The sequence below is a fragment of the Pecten maximus genome, chromosome 13 (genome assembly GCF_902652985.1).
Source record: "Pecten maximus chromosome 13, xPecMax1.1, whole genome shotgun sequence".
Taxonomy (NCBI): Eukaryota; Metazoa; Mollusca; class Bivalvia; order Pectinida; family Pectinidae; genus Pecten; species Pecten maximus.
Genome location: NC_047027.1, coordinates 10,261,203 through 10,272,939, shown reverse-complemented (window position 1 = coordinate 10,272,939; position 11,737 = coordinate 10,261,203). Strand labels below are relative to the sequence as shown.

General features: G+C 35.8%; 1 protein-coding gene across 1 annotated transcript; it reads right to left on the bottom strand.

Annotated features, from left to right (window-relative positions):
* LOC117341457 (sorbitol dehydrogenase-like) lies at positions 1-11,075 on the bottom strand. The gene is made up of 9 exons (XM_033903308.1): positions 10,962-11,075; positions 9,005-9,038; positions 8,317-8,481; positions 7,938-8,097; positions 4,370-4,488; positions 3,255-3,320; positions 1,279-1,454; positions 483-604; positions 1-170 (listed from the first exon to the last, which is right to left on the bottom strand). The coding sequence occupies exons 1-9, from the start codon at positions 11,031-11,033 to the stop codon at positions 14-16; spliced, it is 1,071 nt and encodes a 356-aa protein (XP_033759199.1). The 5' UTR covers positions 11,034-11,075; the 3' UTR covers positions 1-13.
* Positions 11,076-11,737: the final 662 nt, after the last annotated feature.

Below are 11,737 nucleotides of genomic sequence, written 5' to 3'. Positions count from 1 at the left end.
TTCAACAGAATTTTTATTTATTGCAATGAATCATGACCTTGAGAGCGTGGGCATCCCCAGATCTGGCTGTCTCAAACGCAGTGGTGGTATCTTGTATAGGAAAGTGATGGGATATCAACGGCTTTAGATTAACTCCACTGTTGGTCACGAAATCCAGAGCTGCTGGGTAACTATAGAAATCAAGGAGCATTTTAAGCAACGGAGCAGCTTGTTCCGACCAAATTGAACACTGAAAATTGAAAACTGCAATACAATAATAGGGTAGTTTGTTTATGAATTATTCTTATGTCCTCTCGCTCATTTCATGTTTGATAAAAGAAACATTTATTGAAAAAAATGGGCATATCAATTAACATGGTTGCCTATATGGCGCACAGGGAATATCTCTCAACAAGATTAGTATGGTGACAATACGTCACAGTAGCCACAGTGTTAAATATAACCACAGACTTTACGTCCTAAACCAACAATGGATCACGTACCAGTTGGCGTATCTGAAGATGCCTTTGATATCGACTTCTTTGGTGGCCGCGTGGTTAAGAGGGATGTCACCACTGTTTCTGTGGCGCGCCACTGTCACCACACATCCCCCAGGATAGGTTGCCTGAAAAAAGACGTAACATTCGTTTTCTATCTAAAATAACCGTAAAAGTACATTAGAAGATATGTTGTGTTTAGCCATTAACATATCGCTATCAATCGGCTGGGTTAAATCTAGTATTGTATTAATTTTCTATTTTGTTTATGAATACACGTTGAATGACGACATAAAAAGACCAAATATGAATATAGAAATTAATTAATGCCGAATTTCAAATAACAGCTGTTTCGTCGTTTTAGGATGCGATACACAGTAGGCGATAAAACACATTTGGTGTTAGACAGAAAAGAAAAGAAAATCCTCTCGCCTTCAAACTTGGAGGTTAATGGCAGTTAACCTCTAACATCATGCCTTTAACTAGTATACGATTAATAGATAAAAGAAAATGATATACGATAACGTAATGATTTTATTCGATTTCATAATTTGTAAATCTATGATGAGTGCCTTATTCCGCCATCAAGGATATGCAAGATATTAGTAAAAATCCTGTATCTAAATACAATGCTTATTGCATGTACATGTAAGCATAACCCTTATTCACAATATCACAACGTTACAAAATTTATGGTAAGTGAACATTTTAATCGAGATAGCAGTTCAGTTATAAATCTACGTTTTTGTGGTTCTCCCAACCAGATCAAATGTTGCTTCACATGTCTACCCCTAAAACTTACGTGTATGGCTGTAGCATAACTAAGGTCAGCTCCACTACATTCTATGGAAACCTCTGGTTGACCTTCCATCATTGCCTCCACCTGATTTGCCAGATCTTTGGCGTCACGTGATGTCACCTTCAGTGTCAGATCGGCCCCCATCTGTCTGGCCATTTCCAAACGGACGTCATCAATGTCTATAGATTAAATATAACAATTTACTACCCAATTTGTTTAGCAAATCAAATGAACTTATCCAGATAGATAAGAGTGGATTTAAGACATTGCTTACTACATTTCTGAATAATAATAATGAAAATGTTCACATCTCTTTGCATTGTTGGCAGATCTTCAACTGATACTATGGCTTGTGATAGGAAGTTAATATAAAACAAGTCAACAGATGTTTGATTTAGAATCGATAACTTTGTATAATACCAGCGGTTTATGTCAGCACGATTTGATAATAAATTTACCTTGAAAAACACTAGACAGCAAGACAGCTTATTCAAATATCAAGAGTAGACAAGGTTTATATTAGTCATACCTTCCACTATACTATTGGCCAATTGGACTTGGAGGTTCTTGGGTATGGGAAAAATCATTGTTTAAACATTTTAGCCTATTTTACCCCTGCTACCTTAAATATAGGTCGAAGACATTCTTGTAGCCCTTCATCCCAGCGTGTAACATGCCAAATATGAAGTCCCTGGATCGCTTCGTTATTGAGAAATCGTTTTTAAGATTTTAGCATATTTTATCTCTGTGACCTTGAATGTAAGTCAATATCATTTTTTTAACAAACTCGGAAGGCATTTAAACCAACATGCTACAGGCACATTATCAATTCCTTGGGCCTGTCGGTTTACTGAGAGGTCGTTCAAATTAAGAATAGAGCCTATTTGACCCCTGTGATCTTGAATATAGACTGGAATAAACTGTAGCCCTTTACCCCAGCATGTCACAGGACCAACATCAGGTGGCTCATGGTCCATGCCTCACGGCATAATTCCAAAGTTGAGTTAAAAGGGAAAATCGGAATTGATAACACGATAGCATAATATCCAAAAAAAATTCAAATAAAACTGGGAAATTAATAGGTGAAATACAACCAGATAAATAAACGTCTTTTGTTTATCGGTGTGTGGCGCATACAATGTCAGTTATGGCGTATAGAAAGCAAAATGGATAGTCAGAATATTTAGTCACTAAATAAATATAACGGTATCACTGAAAATAACCCATTATGATGATCCACATTGAAAGAAATACAACAAAACCACTCCGTCTATTTATTGAATGCACAAGATAATACTTTATATTGTAAAGATAAACACTGTATTCTTATCTGTTGCACGACATGACTTTTTTGCAAAGAACCTGATTGGACAGATAAGTACCGGGATCACATTTTCTATGACTGTTTCCGTCTAACTCTTTAGTAATCACGTATCCTGCTCGTGAAAGTAAACCTTGCACCTTACCACCCTAATTCATGTTTTAAGAAACTTTGCCAAGGTCGTCAGTGAAGTAGAAGAGCACCTCGTCTAATCATCTTATCAATGCACGTTCTCATAGTTATCTACGCGATATGTATTTATTTTCAGTTAGTTTTTCCTCGGTTTATCGATTTTGAGTTGGAGTTATTGGTTTGTTAATTGGTCGATATCCTTCGTCATTTTGTATTTAACTTCTCCTTGTTGAGGTCAGTTAAGGGCGATCTCCACTGTATGTGAGCTGCATGCGTGTGGTGAAGGTGTGTATTTGGAGAGCCTGTTGAAGGAGGGGCAATGTCTTTAAATAATCGAGATGTTTTCAATTCGATCTTTCAAACTACTTTATAATCTGGGCATCCTTTTGAAGAGTGTTTACAGAACGCAATAACATAACGAAGAAATAACTGAAGATTTTACGGTCAATCTGTTAATTAGGTAAATATTTGTGTATATCATTGTTACGTCTTTACAGTTCCAATAAATGTATCGTGAATACCTCACCTGTTATGAGGACTTTTGATGCCCCCATTTGCTTGGCTACCAACATTGTTAAGATTCCAACAGGACCTAAGGAAAATATCAATGGTTTTACTTAATATACATAATCATATATCATATATAGAACTTAATGCATGGCTTTTTAATAGAATGTTGAAAATTATTATATTTTTTTTAAAATTTAGGGCCACCAAACAGGAACCTCCCTATCCATATTCTGATACCAAGCGTCTGGTTTTCCTATGTCGCTTTCTGACCCTTTAGGCTCTTATCATCACTGATGAGTCCGAGAAGACCGAAACAGATGTATGCTGCATTTTTGGGGTTTTAAAAACGTTTTTTCGCTATATAGTATTTAACTCTCAATATGTATTGAAAATTCTAACAAGCATTTGTATATTTATTGATATGTATTATATAACATTACCCTGATTTATCACTAATTGCTGTATCAAATGTTGTAGTTGTTACGTTTTGGCGATTCTTATTGTTGTTAGCTTTACATTTGGTGTTTTTCTTACTAATGACAATGATTTGGGATAGACATTCGTATTTGCAATGTATTTGAATCTTAAAGTCGTTTCTATATCAGGAATGCAGAACGTGATATTGACAAACAATTTTTTTTTTGCGGAATAGGACGTTTGATACAGTTTCCCCGTTGTGGCATTTTGTTTTCGTAATACCCAACAAGAGGAGATAGATAAGGCACGGAATACTTGTTGAAAGCATTATTGGTATACACTTAAATCCATCAATTCGTAGATTGTGTATATATCTATATCACATTAAATAATCTACATAAAAAGTCTTATGAATATGAATTAATATATGTTTACTGTATACACAATCTAATTAAAATCTAGATGGTCATTCTCACTACGTCCATGTAACGTAGTGATAATGACCATCTAGATTTTAATTAGATTGACTGTATACAATGTAAACCAGATTTATACTGTATCCTACACAGTTAATCTAGTTTTAGGACTCGACAATGATACTCGAAATCCGGAAAGGTAAATGAATTTAATATCATACTAACTCTGCAGACATTCCTAAGATATATTTAAGAATATTCGTCATGGAAAATGTCATGGAAAAATATCTATGCCTACCTGAACCACATACGAATACTTTCGTGCCAAGTGCCACGTTACCACGGCGACAGCTATATATGGCCACAGCCAGGGGTTCTAATAGCGCACCTTCATCCAGACTCACGTGGTCGGGAAGCCTGCGAGCAGTAAAATCAAATGTCACGAAATGTTTATAACATAAGATGTTCGCGTGTAATTTCCTGGTTTTGAGCTATCAAATGATTTCATTGGTATCAATGCAACAATAACAAAACACTAAATTCTAATGGTTTCATAACAACCACGAAAACAGCGGAAGTTTATACACAACGAACGTTTTATTTGATATAAATAACAATATATCTGAGGTACCATCACGTCTCAATCACGGGACGGGATACGACAATCAAAGGTTCTTTATTTATAGACGAACTATGATGTATACTGAGCGTATTCTACTCATTAAGACACGGTATGTGGTATTCGATTGAGGACACATACATCATTAATAGTTTGATCATCCTTTTTATGTATTTATAAGAGTCGCTGATCATGGTTGCGTTGATAAATGCTGTTATTTTGGTAAAATGCTGCCTATGAAACGCGCATGGAAATGTTCTGGGTTGACAACTTCCTAAGAAGTTTGAGCATACAGTCTACCTCAGTAAATGTATGCGGAGCGTAAGCCTTTCCATAATGGTTTACAGTCTGCACGATTTAGCTATAATCGACTTGATATTATCAAGAAAAATAACGCAATAACATTCTACGTAGAAAATGTAACTTGTTGAAAACGAATTCCATTTTATTCCGTTTTTAGTCAGTCATTAGGGTCAGTGTTTAGCATTATTCGGATGTGTCCTTTTTATAATGATTCACGGTTAAGATTTATCAAAAAGTATTATCATAAAAGATCATCTGTTTTTAAGTTAATTCAGCTTCTAATTATTCATAATGTAAAAGAACTATCCAATTTATGTAAATATTGATATCTAGCATGCAAAACGCGTGATTGAAAACGTCTTTCTTAATGTATAATGCGGTACAGTTCATATCAAACATGTAACAAATAATACCTGCTGTATGTATTGGGTGTGTGCATTGTGATAGGTTAATTGTCTTCGTTACTTGCCATTCTTTGATTCATATTATTTATTTCTAAATACCATCGTTAAAGCAAATTATTATGTTTTGTGCTTGTCTTCATGTTTATATCAATTACATAGATGTATATCGATGCTCAGATATAGTAATATAGTCACAGTAATGTAGCAATTGAAATTGATCAAATTACCACAACATGTAACTGAATTTATGATACGTTAGTAATATTGTATTTAATATTACACTGTCACGTTGATCACTCTCCTTGTTACATGTATTCGTATGGTGTTCTGATAATAATCACATGCTGTTATTTTCACCTATTGGCTAAAAGGTCTGGGGAATAAATGAAGTAAAACTGACTACAGTATAAAGACGTCTTTAGAAGATGTCCTATAACGTTAAATGAGGCGTCACAGATCAAACGTTGCTATTTGACCATGTTATACAAGCATGACAAGTGCATGATAATTTTGGTCAAATCCAAAAGTAAATATGAAAATCAGGAACTTCATTTGTGTATGATATGCGTCATTCATGATCACGTGTGTATAGACTATTGTTTTACGTTATACTTGGTGTATGATATGTTACTCATACACTTGTGTAGGTTAACCACATATAAAGCACTCGGTAAATTGTTATCGGTATGCGAATATCGCTAAAATCTGTCAATATGGTGACATATACATAAATTATCAAATGGAAAATTCATTGAACATACAGGTTCTGAATTAACGGGAGTTTAATGTGCGATATTTTAATTAAACCCAAGGTAATTGATAAAACTAAGCTACACAATTCCATGGTCGCACAGCATAACAAAAAAAACAATAACCAATTCAACGAGTACATGTGTACAACAGGTCTAATTCGTATGATCAATGCAAAAAAAACACCTCTGTGAAGTGATTGTTACAAACGCTGGAAAAACATGTTCGTCCTCGATTATCAACGGAAGAACATTTTGCCAATTGGCAAACAGCTTCTTCGGTTTCATATTGATTCGGAAAATGCAAACAACGTTATACTATGCTTGTTCCTTTATATTTACTTCGTGTACGTCACCAATCAGATGTACAGCGTATAAAAGTCACCTGGAGCATCGATTCAGCAGCCAATCAGAAACGAGCACGAACCTCTGTGCCTCGTCCATCGACTTGAATACATGTATATCTGACAGCTGGAGCCTGTGTTCGTTAGCCAATAACAAATCGGGAGAGGAGCCCTGAGTCGGTTACCATGAACTACAGAACGTTATCGACCGACTAATCAAAGGTATACGTATACACCAGGGACATCCATGGGAACAGCCTCAGTCTTTCCCAATCGCGATGCGCCAACAGTAATATAAACAAGAGGCCAAGGGCCTCGTAGCTCTCTGGACGTTGATTTGAAATCCAGCTTGTTTGTATTTACAGTTACGTGCCAATTTTAGTCTTTCAATTTTTTAAAATTTTGCTATATATTCTTTGTATTTTCAACTTTTTCAATGAATTTTCTTGACTTTGGTTATTGATCGTTTTAAATGAAATTTTGTTCTCTTATAGAGAATTGTTTCCTGTTTCATCTCATAATATTTTCACTGTTTTCCGATGTATGTGACTAGAGAAATCATATACAGTTATAAGTCACCAAAGGTCACAGGTCAAATTGGTCATCAATATATATAGTATCAATGCGACATGCTTTCAGCTGGCACATTATCAATACATAATACAAATCATCAAAATATATGCATATGACTATAATCAATTAGAAACCTATACTCTCTCCAAATTTGATTTAAATTATCACAAGTTTTCTGATATTTACCATATTTACACAAGGTACACTTTATACCCAAAACACATTTATCAACAGTTATCAGTGATTTAATGCTGTACACTAGGTAACGGGACAGATTTCATCACTAAGTAATAGCTCTGGAGATAGGGCTCCATTCCCATGCTTTCAAGGATACTACTAAGAATACATAGCAATGTTTGCCAGGGACGTATACACTGTAGCAGACGACATAATGTGTATAAAGTAACACGCATAGCAGCAAATTTTTGCAGCGGCACAGGGATACGTGTGTTGCAGCACATTACTATATACACATTACAGTGAGTTGATACAGGAACTTTGCCTCATAACTCCTCAGAATAACGTTCGGCATGTCCCTGTGACACCGAGTATGTCCAAAATGACACCGTAAATTGACGATTACTCGAAAATGAAAACATTTAACAACTCAAATTTCTTGTCAAATCTAGTTCGTGTCGACCCCAATCATGTGTCTTGAAATCCATTCTGACAGTCCCACTGTTTCTGATATCCTCTGTCCACAACATTTTAATAATTCTACTTCCGGCAAAAACATGAGAATGACTGCGTAAGCTCTCCTGGACTCCGTCCAGAGAGCTAAAAACGGAATAAATTCCACTAATAAATACATGATACCAATATCATTACAAACAATCATATTCAGCAAGGGAAAAAATCAATAGTTGTCACTCACCGGAAACAGAAGTCGGCTGGGTGTTTATAAAACATACACAGGTTGCCGTGGTCGGGTGGTGTGGCACAGAAAAATATATCCTTACATAAATTATATCGACCAGTCTTACAGAGGCCACACTTACGACAGGGCACTCCCGGCTCAACCGCTACACGGTCACCTTGGCAACAGAAAGCAAATAATTACGTTACATTTGAAATATTGCACACTTATTATGATATATAATAGTATCAGAAAGTTCATATTTATTCAATTTGTAAATAGTTAGTTCCGAATATTTATCGCAACTTTGTAATATAAATCGGCATTACATACACACATTCCTATTCGTTTTGAACGATTCAATAGCCGGAAATGTACATCCAGAGTGGGTTACTACCTATTTTTAGTGACTTTACACCTGGTCCGACCTTTGTGACGGTACCACTGCCCTCGTGTCCCATCACCAGCGGCTGTCCGAGGGTGAAGATTCCGCACTTGCCCTCTGTCCAGTACTTGAGATCTGACCCACATATTCCGACTGACCCCATGGCGAGTAATACCTCTGTAACGGCAGGATTCAACAATGATGCAACATGTTGTATTACGTCATTGGTAAAGACAAGAAACAAACAATGATGTAATATGTTGTATTACGTCATTGATAAAGACAAGAGACAAACACAATGATGTAACATGTTGTATTACGTCATCGGTAAAGACGGGAGACAATGGTTATACTATAATGGCAATCCGTAAACACATCTTAACGTTCAGTATAAGTGATCCCAAGGCTACATTACTTCTATCATAAACACTAGTTTTTTATTGTAGCAACAAAACGATACATTAAAATGTTAAATAACAAAAAAGGGTCCGTGGCCACATGGCTTTATACTTCCATATCTATCTTCGAAGTTCTATGCATTTTTAATGTTGATGTGTGTGAATGCTAATGTAATTACATATGATTTTTTACTGTATCCAATACGGAATATTTCAAAATTCTATCCTCTAAACTTTGTATGTTCGTGTGTAATAGTGTTTTATATTGTTGCACATTCCTTCGCAGTGTCATCGATACCAACCATTCTCCTGTAGTTTCGGTACATCAATGTTTTCCTGAAAAAGATATTACAATATTAATTGCTATAAATATAACACATTCCGTAACATTCTTACGGAATACTTAGTGTAATAACAGGGCAGCCTTGAATAAAGGGTTTTTTTGTCATAAAGGTTTGCTTTTGTATGTGTGCGAAAATATGTTTGTGTTTTGGGAGGTTGTGATATGACCGTGTTTTTTTATAGCACGGAACTGATGCCAATTTTATAGTGCTATTTCATCGAAGCATACTGTCAATGCCACCTAACATGACACACCACCGGTCACATCATACTGACAACGGGCGATATTCTTATATAGGTGTGTTTTAATTCATGAACTTTGCATTCATTAATACTCCAATATACACTACTCAATGACGCATCATTATTTAAATCTGACAGGTGATGTTACGGTACAAATGTGTACGTTTGCCCAATCCTGTCACGGTATGCACTATAAAGGAAGGGCGATTTATTTCTCTTGTTTAATACTATTGATCACATATCCATTATGGCATCATGTTTTGTGTGTAGTCACGTGAACGACCGATGTCTATCATGGGTGCACCGTTTAACAGTCACTCTGTTGGTAATGAGAGTATGGGTTTGTTTAAGTAAAAAAAACTGTACAAGCCAGGAAAAAAACGTTGTTTGTGTAAACGTCGGGTATTGATATTGTACAACGTTGAATATTGATATTGTACGACGTTTATTATTGATATTGTACAAAGCTGGGTATCAATATTGTACGACGTTGGGTATTGATATTGTACGACGTTGGGTATTAATATTGTATGACGTTGAATATTGATATTGTACGACGTTTATTATTGATATTTTACGGCGTTTATTATTGATATTGTACGACGTTGGGTATTTATATTGTATGACGTTGGGTATTTATTTGTACGATGTGGGATATTGATATTGTACGATAATTTATATTGGTATTATACGATGTTGTACATTTAAACAACCGCAAAAAAGCATAGTTCAGAATAGGAACCATTACATATTGAAGCTTTATCTGACTTACCACGTGCACTTTGTTTCCGCTTATATAACACGAACACTTCTATATTTACACAGTATTTATAGCTCCTATTTTAGATTTATCTGTGTGTCGTGTTATTCAAGGTATGTAAATGTAGGTCACCTTATAATTCTGGACGCATTGCTATCTACTGTACATATATGTACTTATCCTAACACGGCGATAGTGTGATGAATACGATAATGGCGCCATTTATAGCGAAGACTGAAATCGCTAAATCATGTTGTACAAACATAAAAAAAGAAATGTGTAAAACACCAGGGAAGTCATCTCATCCCTGCCGCTTGCTTAAAAAGGAATCGAACCCGGATCTCCGGCATTCCACCGCTCTACTAAGTAGGACACAGATGCAGTTATTCACTTGAGTAACGGCCTCGTATAAACGCACTGTTAGATCAGTGAATGACAGAAAAATGAATATATCTCTCACACGCCGTCGTGCTGTCACTGTTATACTGATTGTAACAGGAGAGCGTTGTATGTACACTGTTGTATTTATGATCGTGCATAATAAACAGGGGACATAGGTTTGTATTCAAATGCAGAAATTGTTATGCGGTGCACATACTTCTAGTCTTATATGAAAAATGTATTGCTGGTACCGGTTGAAAAGTGATTTTCATCGATATATTAGTTAAAACACAAAACAGTACATATCAACCGCTTTTTTTGGCAAATATATAACGACTGATAATGTCTAATGCACTCGGACTAACTACATGATTTACACACATTCGCATTACAATTTACAGGTAACTAACTCTCGTGTCCGGGCTTTACTGGATAGTATGTGCATGTAAGAAAATAGAAATAAAGTGTCAATACAACAACGATGTACAGTAATCTTTTGTGAACGTGACCATAGGGCAAATGAAGAGCTTTACCAGGCGAATGTCGAGTTTTCCGTGAAGGACAGCGGCAAGGTTATCCATCGCGTTATCACAAGTAGACGCCATGACAGTTTTTCACTATGCCACAACGACCACGACAACGACACTTTTACTATAGTAGGTTCTCCGCGCCTTATCTACCTGTCTACGTGTACATACATAACATATCGCCCTATTATATCTAATTAAGGGTTTTGAACGAACTATTCCAAACGCATTCAGAAATAGGAATCAAACACAAATATGCGTGTATGTGGTATTACAAGTTGTCGCTAATTCCATCTTAAGAACGTTTTATCATTACACGTGTAGGAAAGGGGAATGGGCATTATACATTGGGTTGGTATTGTAATACGTCCTAAAAACACAATAACAATGTCCTTACAAGGTGAAATCAATTATGAACGATCCTATAGTGCTACCAAACCAAAACCATACACATCGATGTTCTAAGACACCGATCTGGACACACTATACTCTGGGCGAACTAGACCTTACCTCCAACCTTGAAGCTTGACGTTAACAGAGAGCATCACTCTAAAATATAAAAGAAATGACAAGGTCTCTGTTTTTTAAAGATCATTATCAGAAAAAATTGTTGCTGATGTCATTCATTGATAAATGTCTATTATGTATTGCGAATAAATGACATTGTTCGGTGAAATTGACAAACATCCAGGGTAGTAGTTCATTTACGAAACAACATTTTGCACTCCGTAACATTTATATTATCGATTGTCTATACATGAATGCAAATTCAGGCCTAACAG